This window comes from Lissotriton vulgaris, chromosome 3_1, assembly GCF_964263255.1.
Source record: "Lissotriton vulgaris chromosome 3_1, aLisVul1.2, whole genome shotgun sequence".
In the NCBI taxonomy this organism is placed as follows: Eukaryota; Metazoa; Chordata; class Amphibia; order Caudata; family Salamandridae; genus Lissotriton; species Lissotriton vulgaris.
In genome coordinates, this window is record NC_141689.1 from 468,226,062 (window position 1) to 468,252,436 (window position 26,375).

At 48.2% G+C, this 26,375-nt stretch overlaps 1 protein-coding gene across 1 annotated transcript in view; it reads right to left on the bottom strand.

The window, feature by feature from the left end:
• Positions 1-26,375, bottom strand: part of SREK1IP1 (SREK1 interacting protein 1) — a 196,232-nt gene that overhangs the window by 39,211 nt on the left and 130,646 nt on the right. Inside the window, exon 4 of the mRNA XM_086960690.1 lies at positions 24,840-24,915. Coding sequence (XP_086816816.1) covers positions 24,840-24,915 — 76 coding nt within the window. The remainder of the gene's footprint in view (positions 1-24,839; positions 24,916-26,375) is intronic.

The following is a 26,375-nucleotide window of genomic DNA, read 5'->3' on the forward strand; positions in this document are numbered from 1 at the left end:
CCTTGTTCTCCAGGTGGAAGTTGAGGTCCCCTAGGAGGATGTAGTCTGTGGAGGTGAGGGCGTGTGGACTGACGAAGTCTACGATGGCTTCGCTGAATTGTGTGCGTGGTCCCGGGGGTCTGTAGATGAGGGTGCCTCTGAGGGTGGTGTTTGGGTCTGTGTGGATCTGGAAGTGAAGGTGTTCGGCGGCGGTGAGGGTGTCGTCGGAGTTGGTCGTAATGCGCATGGTGTTTCTGTGGACGATTGCGATGCCTCCTCCGGTTTGGTTGATGCGGTCCCTCCGGGTGATCTTGTAGCCCTCCGGGATGGCTATGGCGATGTCGGGGGCTGAGGAGGCATTCATCCAGGTTTCCGTGAGGAAGGCGACGTCCGGTGATGTGGTGTCGTGGAGGTTCCAGAGTTCGACGGCGTGCCTGTGGACGGAGCGGGTGTTGAGCAGGATGCACTTCAGGTGGTTGTTGCTGGTGCTCGGCTTGGCGGGTGCGGTGCAGGTTCGGAGGCAGGTGAATCGGCAGGCATGGCATGTGAAGGATCCATGTGTGCGCCTCGGGGTGGCTTGGTAGCAGGCGGTGTTTCGGTCGGCATTGAGTGCGTGGAGGGTGTCGGCGTCGTAGGTTCATCGGGTGCGCTGGTATCGTTGAGGACCAGGGGTCCTGGCGCTGGGCGCGGTCCGGGCGCGGACGGGCACAGACGGGCTTGCCTTTGGCGCACAATCGGCGCCCCCGCTGCGCATGACCGCTGCGCGTACGCGTGGACTCCGCCATAAGTGGTGCGGTGGGAGGGAGGCGCAGCTCGGAGGCGGGAGCGGGGTTGCGCGGGGATCGGGTACAGAGGAAGACGGGGCGGGCCGCAGGGTAGCAGCGGCAGGGAGCGGGCACTGGCGGGAAAGCGGTCCCGAGAGGGCAGGAAGCTAAGAGCACACAACAGGGGCACAAGGAAGCGAAAAAAACAGCACAACAAGCACAGGGTACGACAAGTAACGAAGATTACAGATCAGGGCACAGGACAGATGAAAAAAAAGCACAGGGAATGGCAGTCACAAGAAGAAGAAAAACCTATGCCACGAGGGCAGTGGTGACCGAGCGGGGCAGGCAGGGAGACCGGGCTCACTCAGGGGGAGCCGCGCGGCGGTTGGAGCGACCTTCGCAGACCAAGGTCAGGTCACGCTCACTGTCGCGCGGGATCGCCCTAAATAGCCGGTGGGAGGAAGGAGCAGCTGGGAGGCGGGAGCGGGGTGGCGCGGGGATCGGGTACAGAGGAAGAAGGGGGCAGGGCCGCAGGGGAGCAGCGGCAGGGAGCGGGCAGGGGATACTGGCGGGAAAGCGGTCACAAGAGGGCAGGGAGCTAAGAGCACACAACAGGGGCACAAGGAAGCGAGAAAAACAGCACAACAAGCACAGGGGACGACAAGTAACAAAGATTACAGATCAGGGCACAAGGCAGATGAAAAAAACAGCACAGGGAATGGCAGTCACAAGAAGAAGATAAACCTATGCCACGAGGGCAGTGGCGACCAAGCGGGGCAAGCAGGGAGACCGGGCTCACTCAGGGGGAGCCGCGCGGCGGTTGGAGCGACCTTCGCAGACCAGGGTCAGGTCAGGTCCCATCTGCATGGTCGCTATCAACCCCTGCAGATCAGCCACCCTATGCAACAGTGTGACCAGAAGCAATCTAACACCGGTACATCTGTCTACCCCGACACCCCCCACCCCCCTGACGGGTCTCTTAATCAAATGCATATCGGCAGTAAAGCATGCCGCTGATGTTGCTGCTCTCATTCTGAATAATAAGTTCGACTTAGCAATTCTAACAAAATCGTGACTAAACGACCCCTCGTACCCATGCCTGGACCTCTTAGTCCCTCCCAACTATAACACTGTTAGGCTGGACAGACAACATAGCAAGAAAGGAGGGGGCATCGCCTGCATCTATCGCTCTACCCTTCTTGTCACGGAACTTCTGGCAGATACCACCGAATCCTGCGAATACCTCGCCCTCTCAATTTTCAATAACTCCACCCAACTGTGCAACCTGCACATCTTTTACCACCCCCCCAGGCATAAACGACTCTTTCACTGACCTCCTCATGGAAATTCTCACAGGAAAGAGTTCCTCTAACGCTAAATACATTTTCCTCGGCGATTTCAACTTACACTGGAACAACCCCAAAGATCTTCATGTCAACGCCATTAAAAACCTCCTGACCGATCAAGCCCTGACCCAAACTTGTTTACTCCCAACTCACTCAAAAGGGGCCACTATTGACTGGATCCTCTCTAAGGAAGCAACCGTCAAGCTTATCTCTATAGACCCCTGTGACTGTTCGGACCACCACGCCATTGCCTTCCTACTACCTGGCACCCACAAGACTAGGGGCACAACAGCCGGTGCTTCCTAAACGCTGGGTCAGAGACACTAAGAACCTAGACCATAAGGAACTTGAGGCTTGATGCAAATCTGACCCCCCCTCGCATATCACAGCGGTCAGTGATCTCAACAATCACTATTCTGCAACTATGTCCAACATTCTAGATGACCTAGCCCCACTAAAACTAAAAAGAACTCAAATCAAAGATAGAAACCCCATGTTCACTGGATCCCTCAACATTGAGAGGATATCCCTCCGACAATCCGAAAGAATCTGGAGACCGCACCCCTCTGCCGCTCACCTAAAACTTCTCCACCAAGCCAGAAATACATACAGCAAGAACATCCTCACCTCAAAAAAAGAATTCGGAACTGGGGAACTCTCAGAACAGGCCTGCAAAATTTTCGAACTGGTCAAACACCAATCCAACAAACTGGCCAAAACATCTAAAGAAAACCCCAAGTCTAAAATTTCATCTGAGGAATTCTCGTTTTTTTGCGGACAAAATTAAAACCTTAGGTAACAAACTTAGTTCCGCATCATACGTTCTATTCCCCCCCTGACCTGCCTCCTCCAGCCACGCCGCCCCAACAGGCTTCACCTAAGAATCAAGCACACTGGACCAACTTCACACTCTACGACGAACACTCTGTCCCCAAAATCCTATCTACCTTAAACCCGAACAACCATTTCAACGACCCGCTCCCCTCTAGCCTAGCTACCATCGCCCAATCCATTATTTCTAGTTGTACTGCGATAATTAACGCTTCCCTCCAGCAGGGAACAATTCCTGACTCTCTGAAAGTGGGCCAAATCCTCCCCATTCTGAAAAAGCCATCTCTGGACCCATTTCCAACATCCCTCTCTTAGCTAAAGTACTGGAGAAGTGTGCGCAACTGCAGCTAAGTCGTCACATCAACAACTTCCACCTACTCAATGACTTCCAATCGGATTCAGACCAGGACACAGCACCGAAACCACCATGCTCCACATTGTCGATGATGCCCTCCAAGTCCTTGACCAAGGCAAAACCTGTCTCCTAATCCTCCAAGATCTATCCTCGGCCTTCGGCAAGGTCAACAATGGGAAGCTACTCGAACATATCAGACTTAGGATGGGTCTAGATGGCCCTGTCCTTGAATGGTTTAGATCCTTCCTCCAAAACCGATCTCAGACATTCCTAATCAACGGCAACCTGTCCGCTCATTCTTCAGCCACAGTTGGAGTCCCTCAAAGCTGTTCACCACCCTCTTCAACCTTTATTTAGAACAGCTTGCCGAAGTCCTTCACACTGCAAATATCTCCTACCATATGTACGCTGACGACACTCAGATCTACATCAAAATCTCATCTCTCAAGGAGGTCCTCTCCCTGAATGAGGCCCTGAAGCAAACCGTCCACTGGCTCTCCTCCAATCAACTCAAACTTAACGCAAAGAAAACAGAATTTCTTCTAATTTCCCCTCCAAAAACCGACCCTGAGATTCAGGTATGGATTAAGGCCATCACAGCCTTAAATTGTCCACCGACCATTGTGGATTGTGCCAAATCACTGGGAATAACCTTGGATGGCAACTTGAACATGCAAGACCACATCAGCTCGATGGCCAAATCTGCCAGATTCCACCTGAGCTACCTATGGAAACTGAAACCATTCCTTGACGCTCCCGACCTGAAAATGGCAGTCCAAGCATTAGTCATTTCTAGACTGGAATATGGCTGTTCCACCCTCTCTGGTTACCCAATATGTCCCTTGCACCCTTGAAAGCCTGCCTCAATGGATCCGCCAGACTACTTACCAGCACAAGGAAATTCGATCACATTTCTCCACACCTGAAAGCGCTAAACTGGCTTCCTCTAAAGGCCAGAATACAGCTTAAGCTGGCATGCATCACGCACAAGGCCTTATACACAAATTCCCCTGGATATCTTGCAAAGAAACTTGTGCTATCTGGAGGAATCAGAAACTCGTGGTCAGCCAGAGGCCTCCTACTCCAGCCGGCGCGCTTTTGGAAATAAAAAAAAGTATAATCGGACGTTCGCTGGGACTGCGCCAAGAATATGGAACTCCCTCCCACCCACCATCAGAAAAATCCCTTCTATTGCACGTTTCAAAAAGGAGGCCAAATCCTTCCTTATGAGTAAATTCCTGGTCTAAAACCCTGTCCTCAACCTCCACAGAGACTATTGTCTCCTTCTGTCGACCTTTCGCCCCACCAAGGAATCTGGAACCTGTATTCAGCAACTGTACTTTGTATCCTTCCATCCCTCTTGAGTCCTTAGTAACTGTAATGTTAATTGTACTTTGTTCCCTTTCTTCCCCTTTGTACTGGGCAGCCTCCCACCCTCCCAATCTACGATATACTCTTGTCTTTCCATGCCTTTTGTACAACTCTATGACTATGTAAAGCGCTCTGGTACCCTAACGGGTCAAGTTTGCGGTCTATAAAACGCAAAATAAATAAATAAACAAACAAGGACAGCTCTTTACTTGTCCCCAGAAAAAAAAATATAAGAGAGGCAGGCCAAAGGTGAACTGTGGAAACAGAACTCAAGGCCCTGAACCAAAGTTGGGGCACTGTACAGAAACTTGCCAAAGAAACACAGAAGTTGAGTTCCTTTTGTGCAACCCTACATGCCAGCTGGCAAAACGGGTAGCAGTATTAGTAGTATGGCTGTGGTGTCGCTAATTGCCTCTGGAAACTCTGGGCTTATTGGCATGAGCTGCAGAATCAGCTCCTCAATAGGAGATCAGGAGTAGGATCAGTTGCCACCTTTAGGCCCTCAAGACTTATCTTTAGCTAGAGTGTGGTGGGATGGGGTAGAATCCAGTTCCACCTTTTTGTGTTTCAGCTTAGACTTCGGCTTAGAGAATGACTTCAACCATAAAGCATACTTCTTGTGGGTCCTGAACTTGAAGCAAGAGCTGGACGTTTGCAAGGCCCAGGAATTCGTCCTATGTTTGGCGATGCAGAGCTTTTCTTCATGGTCCCAGATCACATGATGGTGCATGAGGACACACTCCTCGCACCACTTAGAGTCCTTCCCCGTGCCCAAACACCAAAGAGATCTTGTGCGGGTATGTGGCCAACATCGGATTTTTTCCAGTCACTGCATGGTTTATTGCCCATAGATTTAGGAGGGGACAATGTTACCTTGCACACTGGATTTCGTTTTGGGAATTAATGATGGACCAATTAAATGGTGTTTTCTGTTGTGGTTGTTCAAGCCAACATTCGTTTCCGCCCCCCAAATATATCGCTTTTCTTATGTTCTTGCCTACTTTTGGTCCCCTTGCCTTTGCCCTCAGTTTCCAAGCTGCCCCTCTTTTCTGAATTGTTTCCGAGTCTTGCCAAGATTCCAGCTAAAGGCCTGCAACTAGCTCCCTGCTCCCAGCAGAGCTCCCAGAGACTAGGTTAGGTTTCCAAGCAGCTGATAACCAAGTGGTGATGTGTTACAATCGAATTCACCAATTATGGTTGTCAAGAACATTGTAACTCAGAGCCCTCATGTTGTTCTCCTGGAAATCTTTTTTGCGGTTCCGTGCCATTGACAAAGTGGTGTTATGGACCTAGTGGAAGCCGCGAGTTATGGCATGCATTGTAAGCAGATAGATCTTGTTTAATTCAACCAGATTTCACAAATATATTTATATATTCATCTTACTTTTTCCTCGCCTTATCTTGAGCTATCTTATATTTACTCTTGAATGAAAAACATCCAATTAATCTGTTATACTTGAAGCATTTACCCTGTACTGATGTGTAAAAATGGGCTATTAGTTGGGCAAGACACAAGTCTGATCCCTGTAATATGTTGCAAAATTCATTCAGGCCAAACACACAATTTCAATTATTTAAACCTGGGCTCAACCACGAGTAGCTATGCCCTAGATCAGACAGGCTTAATTCAGAAAAATGTGTAAAGTATTTAGTAACATTATAACAGTCAAAAATTCAAAACTCGAGTCAATAAAAATCCCACAACCATTTAAAATAATTTTGGAGCGAGGGTGTGGGGAGACAGGCACGCTGGTACACCTGCTCTGGGATTGTGTCCATCTTCAAGGGTATTGGAGGCAAATTTTGGACGAGGTTGATGCACACTTTGGTACGGAGAGTCCACGATTTCCTTCCTTTGTATTGTTAGGTCTGCCGAACCCAGTTACTTACCCGTTGCGCGCCCGTAGGGGACGGTTGATAGCCATCGCCCTGGGCTCTGCTATACAGAATATATTCTTGCATTGGCGCACTACAGATGTCCCTACATTTCAGGGTTGGCTCCATCGTTTGTGGCATGTGCTGGGTATGGAGAAACTTTCTTTGACGCTAGCGGGGGAAGATACAAAATACGCAGATCTGTGGCGGCCCTTCCTTTCTTTGCTAGCCTCGGAGTTTAGGGAGGTGACCTGTCCTTGCTATCTGCTCTTTCTGCGTTTATCAGATGTGGAACAGCCGGGAGAGGGTTAATGGGATTGGGCCCTTAAAAAACAGGAGTAGTGGACTAGGAGCAGGGGTGGTGGGTGGGCTGTGGGGGGTTTGAGGGTTTTGGTTATCTCTGATTTTTCTTATACCGGATATGAACAATAGTTACTTACCTGTAATCTGTGATTCTCCAGTATTGGTGTCTTTCATAGATTCACATGCTGAATCATTCCCCGTCGTCGGAGTGGGAGTCCCACGGTACATAAAAAAGCAATAATATGCCATAAATATGTAGAAAATACAATAGAAATAAACCAGGAAGTAAAATATCCCATGCTACAGTAGGAAAAAAACTTCCACATCTATGACTATCCTAGTCATTTTGTATAGTCCAAACTACAGCCAATCAGGCGCCAGCACCCACCAGAATGTTCTCCCCAGAGGCTCAGGCTCTCAGATTTTCTCGCAAGGAGTGAAGGTAAACAGCCTAAAAAGCCTCTGAGGGGAGGTGGGCGGGTTGCATGTGAATCTATGAAAGACACCAATACTGGAGAACCACAGATTACAGGTAAGTAACTATTGTTCTTCTCCAGTATTAGGGGTGTCTTTCATAGATTCACATGCCTGAATCAGAATAGCTAGCAGTACATATCCTTGCTAGGCAGACGCCAATGTTTGTACAGTTTGTCAGCATATAAGTCAAGAGACAGTGTAAACGGAAAATACACCTATTATTTAAGCATAGGAAATGCAATCAATTAAGCATGTGTAAAAAAGCATAGCATATAAAGCGTCTGACAGCAGTAAAGGAGGTGGGAAACAGAGGCTCACCTTATTTGAACAGATTTCGTAGAACTGCACGGCCCACAGAAGTATCAGCTTCGCTGGCTGCCTCCAGGCAGTAATGCTTGGTAAATGTATGGCGACTAGCCCAAGTAGCCACTCTGCAGATCTGCTGAAGAGGAACTCCAGCAAATAAGGCCGTAGACGATGACATTGCTCTTGTGGAATGAGCTCTAGGAGTTGTTTGCAACGGTCGTCCTGCTTGCATGTGGCAAAAGGCAATGGCAGAAGATATCCATCTTGCAATAGTTTGTTTTGAGACTGCCTACCCCTTATGAATAGCACAGTAGGTGATAAACAGTTGGTCAGAAGTGCGTAAGGCGGATGTTCTTTGTAGATAGAATTTAATACATCTTTTTACATCCAGCGTATGCAACGCCCTTTCCGCCTGTGTTTGCGGGTCAGGAACATACGATTTTAGAATTATAGGTTCGTTAAGGTGAAAGTCCGAAGGTACCTTGGGAATGTACTTCGGATTAGTGCGGAGTATTACAGAGTCACTTGTAAATTGCAGGAAAGGATGTTGAACCGTAAAGGCCTGACGATCACGGACTCTTCTGGAGGATGTCAAAGCCAGCAACAGTGCTACCTTCCACGAGAGATATTTGAGGTCGGCCTTGTGGATGGGTTCGAAAGGATGTCTCATAAGTTGTGCTGGGACAACGTTAAGATGCCACACCGGAGGTGGTCGTCGTATTGGAGGAAACATCCTAAATAGTCCTTTAAAGAATTGTTGTAAAATCCTCGCAGAGTATAAGGAATTAGTACCATCCTGCCGATATCTAGAAATCGCTGCCAGGAATACCTTCAGAGTTGCATGAGACAGGCCTGATTTTGCTAAATGTAGGAAGAAAGGTAGAATCTCTTCCGGTTTTGCTGAAAACGGGTGAACCCCGTTAGCATGACACCAGATGCAGAAACGCTTCCACTTTAGACTATATGTCTTTATGGTAGCCGGTACCCTTGCCTTGGCTAGTACCTCCTTGCATTCCTCTGGGATGTTTAGGTGGGCGAACTCACGGTACTCAGGCGCCAAGCCGCTAATCTCAGTGATGTTGGATCTGGATGATAGACCTGACAGTTCTGCATGCTAAGTAAGTTCGGGATTGGATTCAACTGCATCGGTTTGCACTCCGACAGCAGAAGTAGCTCTGTAAACCAATACTGGCGCGGCCATCTGGGGGCAATCAGGATCAGTCTGCACGGTTCCTTTTTCATTTTCCGCAGAACCCTGGGGATTAGTGGAATCGGCGGAAAAGCGTATGCATACGTCCGATACCAGTCCATCGAAAACGCATTCCCTTGAGAGTCCTTGTGGGGATGCCAGCTTGCGAAGAATTGGCATTTGCTGTTGGCCTTTGTCGCAAATAGATCTATGTCTGGACGACCCCACAGGCGAAAGATGCGTTCTACCGTCTGCTGATGTAGTTCCCACTCGTGAGTGGTGACCGTCGTCCTGCTGAGTGTGTCTGCTAAGACATTCTCTATTCCCGGAACATGCACTGCTTGAAGATTTACATTGTGCTTTAAGGCCCACGCCCATAATTCCTGGGCTTCCTGGGAGAGGAGAAGAGATAGAGTTCCTCCCTGCTTGTTGACGTAATGCATGCTTGTTGTGTTGTCCGTTCTTATCAACACATTTGAATCTTGAATGACTGCATGAAACGCCTTGAGTGCAAGAAAAATGGCTCTCGGCTCCAGACGGTTGATGTGCCATCGTCGTTGAGGAGCAGTCCACTTGCCGCTGATTGTGAGGCCTTGAAGGTGCACTCCCCAGCCCTTGAGAGACGCATCCGTCGTGATGGTGAGGCTTGGTGACTCTTGAAGAAATGCACACCCCTGCTGGAGATGTCGTTTTTGTGTCCACCAGCGTAGTGAGTTTTGCATTAGCGGTGTTATCCTGATAAGATCCTCAAACGTTCCGGAGACCTGTAACCACTGCCGGGTTAGCTCTTCCTGGAGGGGTCTCATTCTGAGGCGACAGTTCGGCAGCAGTGGGATGCAAGAAGATACCATCCCCAGAAAGGATTTGTATATCCGAACTGAAACTGACTTTTTTGATAACAGATTCTGCTCCATGTTTTTTATCTTTATTTGTCTCTCTTCCGAGACAAAGGCTAGGAGCTTCTGGGTGTCCAATGTTGCTCCCAAGAAAGCTTGTCTTTGAGAAGGTGTTAATTGAGATTTTTCGAGATTGATGGAAAGGCCCAGAGATTGGAACAGATGTAGACACTGTTGGAGATGAGATTGCACGACTTCTTGAGAATTCACCTTTATAAGGCAGTCGTCTAAGTATGGGAAAATTTGGATTCCCTCCAGCCGGAGGTGCGCCGCTACTGGAGCCAGAACCTTGGTAAAAACCCTTGGCGCTGATCGTAGTCCGAAGGGAAGGACTTTGAATTGGTAATCCCTGCCAGCCACTCTGAAGCGCAGGAATTTTCTGTGGCGAGGTAGAATGGGAATATGGAAATATGCATCTTCGAGATCTAAGGTGACCATGAAATCTCCTGCTGCTAACAGGTGCAATATTTCCAGGAGCGATAGCATCCTGAAAGTTAATTTTCTTAAGTACTTGTTTAGAGCGCGAAGATCTAGAATCGGGCGCCACTCTCCGTTTTTCTTCTTTATTAGAAAAAATCTGGAGTAGAACCCCATTCCTCTCATTACCTGAGGCACGCTCTCGATCGCTCCTTTTTGCATCATCAATCTGATTTGGGCAAATAGCTCCTTCAGGTGAGCTGGAGGGGGTCCTTTCGGGGAAACATTTGGAGGAAAGTTCTCGAATTCTAGGGCATGCCCCCTGGCCACAATGTCCAGGACCCATTTATCCGAAGTTATTAACTGCCAATTTGAGTAAAATTTGGATATTCGTCCTCCAATTCTTTCTTGTGAGCGGGGCAACGGTGGTGGCAGGTGAAAAGTCTCATTGGCGCTTATCTTTCTCGCGGTAATTCGCCTTCCCTCTGTTTTGGGCATAAGCGGGCTTTCTTTGGCCGTAAGATTGATATCGCTGAGTATGGTATTGTTGAGTGTTTTGTCTGTAAGAGGATTGTTGGTTATATCCACCTCTGGTAGAGGATGTTCCTCGTCCTCTCGCTCCTCGAAAGGGCGGTTTACGGAATTGAAATGAACCTAAGGATTTTGCAGTTTCCGAATCCTTTTTTATTGTTTGTAAGGCCTCCTCCACCTGAGGACCAAACAGATATTCACCATCATATGGCAAGTCCAGCACTTTATTTTGGACTTCTTGTCTAAAAGAAGTAGACCGTAGCCAACCTTGTCTACGAAGAACTGCAGCTCCTGCTAGCTGCCGAAAACCCGTTGAGGCAACATCCACTGCTGAATCAATGATCTCTTCTGAGATTCTTTGACCTTCCTGAAGTAGCTTGAGTGCTTCAGCCTTAGAAGGTTCAGGTAGGAGATCAAGAAATGGTGCAATGTCCGACCACATCTGTCGGTCATACCTTCCTAATATGGCCAATGAATTTGCCGCTCGAACTGTCGTAGCCGCCATAGTGGAGACACGTTTTCCTATTGAATCTAGGCGCTTGCCATCTCTGTCTGGCGGGGCCGTAAGTGGAAAAGAGGGATTCCGAGCTCTCTTTTGTGCTGCCTGGACTATTACAGAGTCAAGTTTCGGCTGTCGGATAAGGCACGCAGGAGATTTGTCCGGTGCTCTGTATTTTTTCTCCAAACGTGGCAGGACTGGTGGAATAGATGCCGGGGTTGCCATAACCTTTATACCCTCCTGCCAAATAAAATCAATGATGGGTATTGATTTAATCTGTTTCCTGGGCTGATCTTTAAAATCATACAGGAAACAGTCTTGTTCCTTGTGCTCCATGTTGATATGAAAACGTTTAGTAGCACGTTCCATTAAAAGGTGGAAGCTGACCACATACACTGGTTGTGAAATTGAGACTGCTTGATGCGAAGGGGAAGGTGTTTGATCTTGATATTCATCCCACTCCGACTCATCATGTACCTCTCCTTCTTCTCTTTACTCCTCATCATCAGAAGACAGAGGATCTACCTCCTCCACCTGAGATTGTGAAGTAGGTGAAGCAGGATTTGTTGGCTGCAATACTGGCACCCGTATTACATTGGCCGGAGTAGCAGGCGCTGAGCCCGTAGTCTCGGAAGGCGGAAACCTTCAATAGTAATCGTCCAACATGTATTGAAGGTTGGTCAGTAAAGCTACAGGTACTTGTGCGACAGGTAAACTGTCTAGCTGGGAAGCCCCCATCCGGGTGCTTGTTCCTACTCCTCCTGTTCGTCCTCCTGCATCTTGATATTTAGCTCAGAAGGACTAGTGGCCGCTCCGAATGAATGAACCGCGTCATCCTCACTATCAGAGTCCAAAAGCCGGTCAGGCACCTGTGATGATGGCTTTGGTGTAAAGAACACCGTAGACGGTGACCATACCTGCAACTCCGTACAAGTTGAGAATAGCGGCGTCGACGGTGTGTTTTCCACTGCTTCAGTCGCAGACATCAAAGGTTCCGTCGACATTGTCGTCGACGGGACGGTTTTCGTCGACGGAATGGACTTAGTCGTCGACGGGATGTTCTTCATCGACGGGAGGCTCTTCGTCGACGGGAGGCTCTTCGTCGACGGGATGCTCTTCGTCGACGGGATGCTCTTCGTCGACGGGATGCTCTTCGTCGACGGGATGGTCTTCGTCGACGGGATGGTCTTCGTCGACGGAATGGTCTTCGTCGACGGAATGGTCTTCGTCGACGGATCGAGCTTCGTCGACGGATCGAGCTTCGTCGACGGATCGAGCTTAGTCGACGGATCGAGCTTAGTCGACGGGAAGGATTTCGTCGACGGAATGGACTTAGCCGACGGATCAGGCTTCACCGACGGGATGATCGTCGACGGAACTACTTTCGTCGACGAAGGCAACTTCGTCGGCGTAAAAGAGCTCACCGACGAAGCCGTAGAGGACATCTTTTTCGTCGATGGCAGAGCCTTCAGAGTCGACGAGGAGGAGGTGTCGACGTTAGCCGTCATCGACAAAATTGGTCTTACCGTTACATAGACCATGGTAGGGGAAGAAGCTGCCGTCGTCATAATCATCGAAGGCTTAGGAGATGAGAAGGTCATCGTCGACGAGGATGATGCGTCGACGGAGGTCTTCGTCGACGAAGAAACAGAAGAAGGCGTCGTCGACGAGCAAGAAGATTCCTGAGGAGAAATCTTGACAGCTTTCTGAGGCAAACTCTTGCCGGACCGTTTTTGAGGTAAAGAGGAAACCTCCAAGTCCTTGCCAGAGGGGGCAACCTTAGAAGAGGAAGGCTTGTCAGAACCTTTAGTAGATTGATGCTTCTTAGCAACCTTAGCCCCAGGAGATGTCAGAACCACAGAAGCAGGCCTCTTTTTTGACCCTGAAGTAGAACCCGAGACAATACTGCCAACCTCAGAAATAGGATTATCAGAATCCTTAAGCCTTTGTAGCCACAAAAGCAACCGACCCTCTCTGTCTCTGAGAGTCTTTTGAGGAAAGGTTCTACAGATGTTACAGTCCTTGACTTGATGGTCTGGGTAGAGGCAATAAATACATTTCTTGTGTGGGTCCTCTTTAAAAAGCCAGAGCTTACCACAAGATTCACAGGCTCTGAACAGAGACTTCTTTGAAGACATCCTTGAAGAATGATCCAAAAGGAAGAAAAGTTGAAAGAACTGAGCAGAGCTCAGGGAGACTCCCTTCAAACGACGTGCGGTAGAAAATCTGAGAGCCTGAGCCTCTGGGGAGAACATTCTGGTGGGTGCTGGCGCCTGATTGGCTGTAGTTTGGACTATACAAAATGACTAGGATAGTCATAGATGTGGAAGTTTTTTTCCTACTGTAGCATGGGATATTTTACTTCCTGGTTTATTTCTATTGGTATTTTCTACATATTTATGGCATATTATTGCTTTTTTATGTACCGTGGGACTCCCACTCCGACGACGGGGAATGATTCAGGCATGTGAATCTATGAAAGACACCCCTAATACTGGAGAAAGATTGTTTGTGTCCAAAATGCACTTACTCTTGGAGTACACTTTATAGAGTGGCCTGGCCCAGTCGGTTTTATCGCTTGAGCTGTGTACCCCACACTGTAATGAGGGTTCAGGGCCAGATGATCATGTGTTATTTTTGCCTGTGCTATAATATGCCAATAAAGAGATTTAATACTAAAATAAATTAGGAAACAATTAAAGAAAAAAATAACAAAAATGACTACAATCTAATAAGGAGAGCTAAATATATGTAATGTTTTCAGGCAAAAAGTGCCAAGAAAATGTAAAGCACCAATCATAAATCCCAGTTCACGGTTAACTGGGATCCTGGCACAGTTTCAGACCGACTGCGATGGAGCAGAGGTGGGATACAGCCAGCGGGTCGTCAAAGTTTTTATCTTCTGGCTTAGTCTTTTTTTATGGAGGCTGGAGTTCTCTAAAAGCACACGGTTGTATCCGAATAAGAACTCAAAGCCAGATAGGCAATGGATGAGGTCAAGCTAAAGCCATTAATTTTAAAAGGAAAAGCTCGGAGCTGGAAAATGTTAATTATGCAGCCACAAAACTCCTCTCCACTGTCAGATATTTTTGCGCCTTCACCTGGTCAAGATTTCTATATTCGGACATAGCCTCTTTTTTGTAGTTAAACATCTTCCAAAAGTGCAAGCTTGCAGCTGTATCTCACACCTTCTTTCCTCGAAATACATCCCCTTTGTTGTGTTTTCAGATAGAGGTTCGGAGGTCTTAGCAGTCCAAATATTTTCTGCGCAGTTCATCAGTCACTTCTAAGGCCCACATGACCTCAGATGCAGTACTTAGTGACCAGGACAAACTCCGGCTGAGGACACCAGCAAGATACAATCCATGACCACTTGTAAATGGTCATTGCAGGAAAAGACGTTTGGAAATTGGGTTTCAGCAAAAATATTTCAAATTTAAATATTTGAGTAAAGTGATCTAATTTGTTTTGATCCTATAAAAATATTATTTTCACCACAAATGACAAAAATGGGTCTTCATAACTAGTGAAATATATTTGAAATGCTTGAAAAGTTCACTTTGCTATTAAGTTTTGTCAGAAAAAAATCTGACATATTTTAACCTTGCATTTAACATGCTTTGCATAGTTCCATTGTCACACAGTTCACTTTACAAACCCCTCTAAATTAAGTCACAGAGAGAAAACTGACTTTTGACCTCTGTCTCTGAAAGCCAGCAAATGTGACAAGAGAATAAAATGTAAAGGCATTTTTATTGCTGTTTCACTTTGTGAGCAATAAAGATGCCTTTAAATCTTGTTATCTTGTCACATTTGCTCTGCTTTCAGAGACAGAGACCAAAAGTCAGTTTGTCTTCCTACATTTACTTTTTGTTCTGTGACTGAAGTTAGGGTATTTTCAACTCCAGAAAGGGCAAGTAGCCTCTAAAAATAGCTTGTCCTGATTAAATGTTGCTCGACAATGCAAGTTGATTTTTCAAGCCCTGCTGCAGAGCCCCAACCCAATACATAGTCGAAGTGGAGTCAGTGCTTTCTGGTTACTAACTGTCCCTACATGGGGATTCATGGACATCATGGTGATTGGAAACAAACCTATTTCATTCTCCTTAATGAAGCACACACAAGATGCACTAAGAAACTTAACTAAAAAGCTTTATTAACCTGTTGCTTAGCATATTTGAAATAACCACATAGAATGTCAACACAGCACAAATGAATGTTAAGAACGACAATAAAAATAAAATTTCTACCATAGTGTAAATGTCATCTAAAAACCTAACACCCAGAAACCTACTTCTATGCGCTACACTAGAAGAACATGAAGTAGTATAATGCATACTTTTTTACAGAAGTCATGGAGGCAGTGTTCTTTGCAAAAGGCATACACATGTCGCATAAGCTCCGCTCCTCCCAACTAGGCTCAATATCAGTTTTCAGTAAAAAGAGCGATGCAGCAGCATCTCTGGCAGTCAAGATCTTCTCTGGCTGTATCTTGTACAATGATTCAGGCGATGGATGTCTCCTGATAAGTGGAAGCCCTTTTACACTGTATCTTATCTTGAGATGTGAATTTCCAGCCTAACTTCAGGAATATTAGACATAGCCTATGTGCATCAAGATGCTAGTTTAGATACATTATTATAAACAAATAAGGTAAAACCAAGTCAATTTTGACTACACTGTTTTGGCTATTGTTCTTGTTTGACCTTGAAATGGAGATAAGAAGGCACTTGTCCCAGACTGATGTCACATCAGGTGTCTTATTGATATCACTGTCAGAGTGACACATTGATCATTCTGTAAAAATACAAAAAATGTGGTCTCGGCCTGCTCAAGATGGAGTCAGGCTTTATGGTCTTTATGTCAAAGATTTCTATATTTGGACTTAGTCTCTTTTTTGAGTTAAAAACCTTCCAATGCGGCAAGCTTGCAGCTGCTGACAAAATCTCTCGAAATTGAACACTTAAGCTTCGATATCCATTGGAGCTCTGGAGGTCCTAACATTCCAAATATTTTTTGGAGCAGTTCATCATAGTCACTTCTAAGGCCCCCCTGGGCAGTACTCACTCCAGAAGAGGCCACCAGTAATGTCCAATCCAGATCCAGTTGTAACTAGTCACTACAGGAAAAAAGATCTTTCAGTTTTTGATGCCCTTGTATCCTCAAAGGAGGTCAGCCAGTTGATCCTGGGACTCACATTTTCTAGTCCTGGACACAAGAGCAGAAGACCAAGTCCATCTGGTGTTCACAGAAGTTAGACAACATATACAGTCATTTTCTGCTCTACCAGAAGAGCAGAAAGTGTTCTGAGGAGCTGGGTGAGGTGCTACTTTTGTTCAATTCAATAGCCATTGGGAGACAGTGACTCCTACACTCCCTGATCAATTGCTATAAATTCCCAAGACAAAATTTTCCCACATTTTGTAAGTACTGGATTTACATGTGTAGCGCATCCTGTTTGCCTCATTGCAAACTGTGCCCAGTGCATCATTCTCAGGAAAATCAAACATGACAAAAGCTTTTTGCCAGTGGAGGCAGCCTGTGACACAACCAAGGGTGTGTCGAAGATAATGAGCAGTTCCATTCCTCTCAGCCCCTCAAAACCAGCTCTGGGGCAAGCTTCCCCTTCATTGAAACTAAAGTAAGGACACTAAAGAGTGTTTTAGGATCAAAATACCCTTCTTCTCCAGGATCCCTTACCACTTAAACTATAAAACCACAGATTCCCCCTGATTCACTTTCCAATTAGTAAGTTTACAATAGCCTCCCTTACTGCCTTCCTAGGGTTACGCTATGAAAGTCTTAACCCACACCATCCTGCCAGGTCCAAGCCACTCTCAGTTGTGAAACCAGTATTCAACACCTCAAAGCCAGCACTGACAGATCAGCTGCAAGCAGGCAAATGCCTCACTAGGCTGCTGGAACTTCAAGCAGGTAAAGTCTAACTTTTCAAAAGTTAATTATCCTGTATACTTCACCGTTGAATTGGATTTTGAATAAATATTTAAAAAACGACAGTTGAATCATACCTATGGCTTATTCCAAACCCAAGTTAGCAAACATTTTATTTCCACGATATAGTTCTTTAGCCGTGTTTCCTTGTCATCTCAATTAATTGCACAATAAGTGCCACAGTCCACCGGTGAGATTTTAATGCCATTTGTGTATTTTCTTGCACCATATTCTATGGTGTTACAGGAAATTTAAATATACCCTGCATCAGGGACAACAGCACATACACGGAGGACTGGACAATGGCGAACCAGTGTGCAGAGTTAAGAAACCAGCATAGGGGGGGAGGAGCTTCGCCGGCGATCAAGATGGCCGCGTGAGCTCGGAGCTCCGAAGACCTCCCGATCCTCCCCAATAATCCTGGTGCCTATCCTGTCCCACGATGGTGGGAATCGACTGCTGAGTGGGTCCTGATGCGGCGCCCGCTTTCGGAGTGAAAATCGGACATTCCTGGACCCCGTTAGCTCGACGGGCCTCGGTGGCTCCGCCCGTGACACTGGTCTATTGCTGAGGGGTGCAGCGGTGCTCCCACGTGGGCGCTTCCTTGACTACGCCTGTACCCTGCGGTGTGTGACTCCGGTATCTGAACGCACTGATACTCGGCCGGTGTATCGGACCCTGGTACCATCATCGAGTGTGTGGCGCACCTCCCGCTGGACTTCTTGGTCCCTGTTGATCGTCTTGTTGGACGTGCCAACATGGCGGGCGGAGGGGACCTGGACAAAGGCAAGTCCCAACGGGTCACCAAAAAACCGTCCCAGTCCCAATCTACTATCCCAGAGCGCTTCTCCCAGTCGAAAGGCTCGCCGGTTCTGGCAGGCCGTGCTAAAGACCCGACTAGGGATCGATCGCCGGAGGATTCTGAGATAACGCTTCGGGACGTTATGGGTGCCATCACGGGAGTGCAATCTGAAATGCATATTCTCCGAGAAGAACTGTCCAGCAAGGTCGACTCCCTGAAGATTGAGTTGAACCTCATCAGAACTGACCTCGGGAAAACCAACGACCGGGTCAAATCGCTAGACCTCAAGACGTCTAGCCTGATCACCGATGTGTCGGACATACAGACGGAGGTGCGTGACTTGAAGCTGGCGAACGGTATGCTGGCGCGCCGGCTGGACGATTTCGAAGGCCGTGCGCGACGCCAGAACGTCCGCATTACTGGGGTCCCGGAGAAGGCCGAGGAGGACTCGGTGGAACTTTTCGTGGAGGATCTGGTGCTTAAGAACTTGAAGCCCGGAGGCTTGAGTAAGTTCTTCTCAGTGGAGCGGGCTCATAGGATACCGGGGGGACCGCCGAAGTCGGGCACCTTCCCTCGCCCTATTATCGCACGGCTCTTTAACTTTAGGGACAGGGATGCTATCCTGCAGGCGTCGAGGACCGCGGGCCCCCTGCGTTTCCAGAATTCCGAAGTTAACTTCTTTCCGGACTTCACCCAGGCCGTACAGAAAAAACGTCAGAGTTTTACTGGGGTGAAACGGCGATTGAGGGAGATGGGCCTGCGGTACTCCATGCTCTACCCAGCCAAGCTTCGGATTGAGCGTGACCACCGGACTTTGTTTTTTGACTTCCCGGATGAGGTGGGACACTGGCTGGACACCCTTCCCCAGGAGCGGCAAGGACCGGCTGACCAGACGGAGGAGGCCACCGGAGGCGCGGAGGCACGGGAGTGATGGTTTTCAGTTTGACTCTCCATTAGCTGGGTGACCGTATGAGACCTCAACTTCAGACATTGCTGCTATTGGTTTTGGCTTTTTTTGTCATTGATATGGGGGATGACGGGGGGCGATAGGATGTCTCCTTTCTCCTCTGTAGACTTCTTGTAGATTAGTTAAGGGGCGACAGGCACACTGCTAGTTGGGGTGGATTATAGTCTAATGCAGGGGTGCAGGGTGGGGGGTAGTTCGGGTGTGATTTTTCAACTTCTTTTTCTGTTTTTTTCATTGCTCTGGCTGAGGGTTTCTTGGACTGTTATGTCGTTGTGGTGGGCGCCATTGCGGGGGGTGGGGAGGGGGTGGAGCCTCATTGACGATGGGGGGTAAATCTTTGAACTTGTTGAGTTGGAATGTCAACGGGTTGGGGGACCGCATTAAGAGGGGTGTTGTTTTGCAGATGCTTAAACGTTATTCGCCTGATGTCATTTTCCTGCAGGAGACCCATCTAGTGGGACACACTTGTAAAGCACTGAGCAGACGTGGATTCAAGATGGTGGCGCACTCGGGGTTCTCTTCGGGATCACGAGGGGTGGGCATCATGGTGCGCATGTCCCTCCCGTTGGAGGTGGAGTCCGTGACTGCGGATGAGAGAGGCAGATATGTGGCTCTGGTGGGTAAATGGGAGGGCCGTACTCTGGTTTTGGTTTCAGTTTACATTCCCCCGGGGTTACAGGAGACTACCTTTAGAGACCTGGCTGCCGCCATTTTGGGTCTCCCCGAGGGCCTGTTGTTGGTGGGTGGGGACTTCAACTCTGTCGTGTCCGGGACCCTTGACCGCTTCCCATCCAGAGACCTGCGTCCTTCCCAATCCTGGTTGCCTGACTTTCTGGGCTCAATGGGGATGGTTGACTGCTGGCGGTTGATGCACCCCTCCCAGCGACAGTACACGTTTCTCTCTGGCGCCCACGGTAGCCTGTCCAGGATAGATTACGTTCTCACCCCGGCTGCCCAGGCGCAGTCCGTGTCCACGGCGCGTCTCCTGGCTAGGGGTATCTCGGACCATTCCCCAGTTTGGGTTTCCTTCGATTTCCAGATCCCCGCGTCCTCGCGAGTTGCTCCCATTAACCCGTGGTATTTCCGTGACCCGAAGTCTAGGTCGCTACTGACCAAAGCAATGGATCGGTACTTTGCCGAAAACACCGGCTCAGTTGACTCAGCTGTCTCCCTCTGGGAGGCTTTCAAGACCGTGCTGCGCGGCGAGGCCATCTCCTTGATTGCGGAGGCCCGCCGCCGGCGGGATGAGGATGTTGTTCGGCTGGAATCCGACCTTGCTGTGCTAAACTCCCAATTGGAGCTAGATCCATCTCCCGACCTGCTTCACACGCTCTCCCTTAAACAGTCCGAACTCCGCGCGACTGCCACGGATGCAGCGAAAGCCCTGAGTAGGGAGCAACAAGGTAGGATATACGACGCGGGGGACAAGGCTGGAAAGCTCTTGGCGTGGCTAGATAGAAGGGAACTCGCGTCTCGAGTGGTCCCAGAGTTGGTAGGAGCGGATGGCGTCACCTTGACCGACCCGGCCGCGATAGTTGGGTCCTTCGCGGACTACTTCGAGGAGGTCTATGCCTCGGCAGACCCTCTTCCGGAGTCTGCGTCGGCCTCATTTCTGGAAGAAATAGAGCTTCCCTGTCTCTCGGACCTCGAGCGAGACGACGTGGATCGGACGTTAACGGTGGACGAGGTGGCCTTGGCTATTAAATCCTTGCGTTCTGGCAAAGCGCCGGGGCCTAACGGCATCCCGGTCGAGCTCTACAAACTTAGGGCTGACTCGCTTGCCGGGCCCTTGTTGAACATGTTCCTTGAGGCCCGTGCTTTGGGAGAACTCCCCCCAGACCAGCGGTTGGCCACCATTGTGGTGATACACAAGGAGGGGAAACCGCGCGATCTTTGCCGGTCTTACCGACCCATCTCCCTTTTGAATGCGGAGCCTAAGATATTGGCTAAGATACTGGCTAACCGGCTCGTGGGCGTGATCTCGGACTTGGTCCACCCAGACCAGTCCGGCTTCATACCGCACCGGAACACAGCGCTCAATCTGAGACGGCTTCACGCAGTAATGGCACGTGTACACCTGCTCCGTGAGCCTGACGTTCTCGCCTCTCTCGACGCCACCATGGCTTTTGACTCGTTGGAGTGGAATTACCTGTGGGCTGTCTTGGCCAAGTTTGGGTTTGGGCCCGCCTTCATTGGCTGGGTTCGGCTACTGTATTCTGCACCACTGGCCAACGTGGCGGTTAATGGTCGGCTATCGGCCTCTTTCGCGCTACGTAGAGGCACTAGACAGGGTTGTCCGCTTTCCCCGCTTCTCTTCGCTCTGGCACTTGAGCCACTGGCGGCGTGGATCAGAACGCACCCCGATATTTCTGGCATACCGTGGTCCCCGGGGTTTGAAGACCGGGTGTCGCTCTATGCTGACGACATCCTTTTGTATCTTACTTCTCCCTGTCACTCACTCATAGTGGCTTTCGATCTCCTGGGGACCTTCGGGGCCCACTCGGGCCTGGTAATCAACTGGACCAAGTCCTCACTGTATGTACTGTCCGGTGATACGCCGCGTCTCCCCCGGGGGTGCTCCATCCAGGTGGCCCAACAGGGCTTCCGGTACTTAGGCATCTACGTGTCGCGGGACTCCCGAGCCCGTTATTCGCACAATCTCCTTCCACCGTTGGAGCGGCTCCGCCGGGACGTCGAGGGCTGGCGGAAGTTGCCGATCTCCCTTATGGGCAGAGCCGCCCTTTTTAAAATGATGGCGTTACCTCGCTTCCTGTATGCCCTGCAGAACACCCAGGACCCTGTGCCAGCTAAATACTTTGTGCAACTCGAATCCCTCCAACGAGCGTTGCTGTGGGACGGCAGGCCGCGGATTGCGCTGGCCAAGCTGACTATACCGAGTTATGATGGGGGTATTGCGCTGCCTGACGTGCGGCGATATTACTGGGCGTCCCAACTTGCGGCGATTAATCACGGCCTCTATGGACCGGCGGTTGACCCAGGCTATGCTATGGATCGCTGGCTCGTGGGAGACGGGAATTACTACAGAGCGTAATACTCCAGGTCTCTGGATCGGAAGCTTACGGGTCCCACTAAGACTATGGTTCATATCTGGCGTGCAGTTACTAAAACATTGGGCTGGCACAATAGGGTTACCATGGCCACCCCGCTGTTTGACTCAGACGTCCTGGGGAAGTTGTGGCACACGAAGGGCTTCGACAGGTGGGACACCATCGGGATATCCAAGGTTGGGGACATGATGGCTAGGGGTAGGGTCAAGTCTTTCGATGCGTTGCAATCAGAATACCAATTGGCGGCAACGGAATATTTCCGACATGCTCAGCTTAGCCACGCTCTTTCCCCTCATGTGTCGGGGGCGGAAGCGATCCCTGAATCATCTCCCCTGGAGGATCGGGTGTTGGACGGCCACATGCCGGACAGCGCTATCTCCCTCACCTACAAAAAACTTATCAATGTGAGAGTTGACTTGCTGGTGCGATTGAGAGAGCTTTGGGTGCACGACGGAATTGAGGTGGATGACGAGGAGTGGCAATCGGCGATTTCCTCTCCCAGAGAAGTGGCAATTTCTGCGCGTCTCCGCCTGGTGCAGCTGAAGATATTGCACAGGGTGTATGTCACCGGTCCCAGACTAATACACATGGGGCTGTCAACGGATGGCATGTGCCGTAGGGGATGTGGAATGCTTGGGACCTTCCTACACATTATATGGGAATGCCCTTGTGTAACCCGATATTGGACGCGTGTGCATGCCGTGATGGAAGAAGTGACTGGTGTGACCCTGCCGGCTGAGGCCCGGAGATGTCTCCTTAACGTCTGGGGCCCGACTGATTACAGTGTTGCGCAGACCCGATGGGTCACCTTGGGCAACATGGTGGCCAAAAGGGATATCGCCCAGAAATGGGGTGCGCCAGCTCCCCCCTCGCTCAGCCTCTGGGAATCGAATATGGACTGGTGCATGCTGCGGGAGAAGACGGTGTATGTGGCCAGGGGTAAGCCTAGAATGTGGATGTCTGTGTGGGGTGCCTGGAACTCCTATAGGGGAGACATCTGCGACCCCCCCGTGGAACTAGATACTGAGACCCTGCCTTCCCCGTAATACCCCCTACCCGGGACTCCACTTTATATCTCCTGCTGTGCTACCCCCCACGTAATTCACAGTCGTCATTCTTATTGTGCACAACTTTGGGTGTCGAGCCTCCGACCCCCTCCCGCTACAATAGCCCGCTATACCTGTACTGTCCTCAGCCTCCTTCTCTTTCTCTTCTGCTGCCTACCGTGCTTCCTGCACGTCTCTTCTTTTCTGCCCTTTACGGGCCTTTCTACCTTGTGGTATATTTAATGTTTGAGTTCACTCTTTTTAAAATTAAACCTGATTGCTCCTGCTGATGGTATTGTACACGACTGTTCCTGTTGACATCATGCTGCCTGGCCTCCGGGATGTATGGCTAAATAGCGGTGTACTTTTTCCATAAATAAAGGTTTTCCAAAAAAAAAAAAAAAAAAAAAAAAAAAAAAAAAGAAACCAGCATAGTCAGTCCACCAAAATTGAAAAAAATAAGCATTTCTCAAACGATGTAAAAAAATAAAGTATTTTACAATCATCTAAAGAGTTAAGCATATTTTCCCATTACTATCACAGATCATGTTATAAAAGGCACCAATTAGCATCTTCAGATGGAAAAATTCATGAACATCCAGTTAGCATTGCGGGGAATGTACGAGGAGATTTTGTAGATAACTGTCTAGTGCTAGAAATGATTGTTAACACAAAACATCAAATTGGCCTTATGCTGGCCTAAAATAAAGGAACATCGCCGTTCCCTACTGCTTTACTGGGTGTCAGCCTGTTCCATGTTTTGTCTGTCTTCTGTGAGAGCTAATGTCATCAATGGTTAAATGAAAAAAAGTATAAAGAAGTAGAGTGAGAGACCTGGCTTTTAGCTCATTTGCATTTAACCACTGACTTTCCTGATTTGCCTTTGATTAAAGAGGTTTTGAGTCAAGCACTCTGCATTTTGCAAATGCACATATTGTCTCTTTTAGTTCCCTTTAAAGATGTGGTGCAGGGGCAAAAAGAGATTGTTGCCGCTATTGGAGATCTTGATGAAACAAGAGCTCTGCAACCCCCTCCAACCCCTTCCAACCCCCATCGCCTGTTAAAGACCCGTCCACGCATACCCCGATTTTGATGCACCTTTCCATGCAAACGGCAAGGCTTAAGTGACGTGTTTATTAGTTAGGCAAAAAAGTTGTTCGTTTAATGGTAGGATTGCTTTGAAGTTCCTAGAAACCATATTCGACATGTCTAGTGACGTCTGTGCTGCTGCTGCTGCTGCCAAGTGGATGCTGCGATACCGAATGATTTGCACATGGCTGGGTTCAAACTGAAATGGCATGGTGAGTAAAAAAACGATGGATTTAGGCCCAGATCTCTGTACTGGGGTGAATGTATGCCATTGTTCTGCATTCTGTCCATCAACTGTTGTTTTTGCATTTGGCAAGAGGTTGCAGCCTTTTAGCGTGCTTAGTTTGAATGTTGCTGCCTCCGGGTTGCTGTTAAATAGAAATTGAGCATGCCGGGCACTCCCATAATGCTTCAGTTTCACTAGTTGACAGAATACCCGGCATCTTTGACATAGGCTTATAAATGAAAATACGAGTTAGGCCTATTTTTCTTTGCCAGTGCTAGTTACCCCTAGACTATTTGCTAAAAATATCCTTTCTGTTCCCCACCACAAGCCACACCATCAATACTATACTAAATATGCCACTGTATAATTAATCACTGGCTCACACATCATTAATGTATCATCTCTGTTAAAAGTAATTTTCACCACTCAATCTTTATGTGGCATGAACACTACACAAATTACTTGCAATACCTTAATTTTCTAAAAACAAAATCAAGAATCGAATGCTCACATAGCAATTTAGATACTTTTAAGAACCAATTGTTACCTTTTTCTTGTTTTTTTATGTTTTGGTCTTTCTTTGCTTTTTCTTTTTTGCTTTTTATCACTCTCTGCAGAGGTATCTATAAGATTTAAAAGAAAGGTTTTTATAGGATGAATGTAGGACTTATTTCAATTTTCAAACTATAAAATACGAGCATAAAGTAAATACATTACGAACAAGTATTGACAAAGCCAAAATGTCTGTGCTAGTTTAGGTGAATGTCTTATTTGTTGTTAAGATTGTGCGCTGTGCAAGTACACAAATATGATATACATGTAAGTATTCAGAATGAGCTGATCAGAGCATAGTAAACCCTGTCGCCTACAAAAGACGTCAGGGTTTTCAATATTTATGATGTACAGAATTCACTTTTATATTAGGTGAAGCGTGCAAATAAGTTTGATAGGCAACATTTCATCTCACAGAGTTTCACTTTACCAATACTAAAAACATATTACATGAGCTAACAACCTGCCATTACAATCTTCAAGTTGTTTCTGACACGCTGACATTAAGTTTGAAGCTTCCAGCTTAGGATCAGTTTTCCAATTTCAATTTGGAACATTTTTATTTGTGAACGGATATTGTTGACGCAGGGCATCTGCCCGAATTAATATAGGTTTGCAGCAAACAACTCATCGCAGAGAAGGCGGAGTATGTATACTTTGGCTACAAAATGACTGCAAGGTCAGTATGCAGCATTAAGAAACTTTCAAAGGCTACGCGCTGCTGACCACGCTAGCACGCATCTGTTTGCACTTGAATATTGCATTATTTTAAAATCGCCGTTTTGCTGCTTACTTGCTAACAGCATTATTTTTAAAAAATCACCGCTTTTGTGCTGAATTTGTTTATTATCTGCACGATACCTTTTAATTTGATGTGGGCGCATTAACGGAGCTACCTTGTCAGATATTACCGCTTACCTCCCCGTTCCACCGCAGCTTGTGCTGTTTGTTGTGGAGGGAGTGTCCAACGCGGTACAGAGCCCTCCACCCTCACTTCCGGGGGCCATCTTGGAGAGCTGACGGTCTAGTGGTTGTACTAGGACCGTCAGCAGCCTCCTATTTAGGGCGAGCATTTCCTGCTGCAATTGATTCCAGAAATTACCGATACTGACACAGAAACGCTGTCCTCAGTCGCGCTGCTGACCACGCTAGCACGCATCTGTTTGCACTTGAATATTGCATTATTTTAAAATCGCCGTTTTGCTGCTTACTTGCTAACAGCATTATTTTTAAAAAATCACCGCTTTTGTGCTGAATTTGTTTATTATCTGCACGATACCTTTTAATTTGATGTGGGCGCATTAACGGAGCTACCTTGTCAGATATTACCGCTTACCTCCCCGTTCCACCGCAGCTTGTGCTGTTTGTTGTGGAGGGAGTGTCCAACGCGGTACAGAGCCCTCCACCCTCACTTCCGGGGGCCATCTTGGAGAGCTGACGGTCTAGTGGTTGTACTAGGACCGTCAGCAGCCTCCTATTTAGGGCGAGCATTTCCTGCTGCAATTGATTCCAGAAATTACCGATACTGACA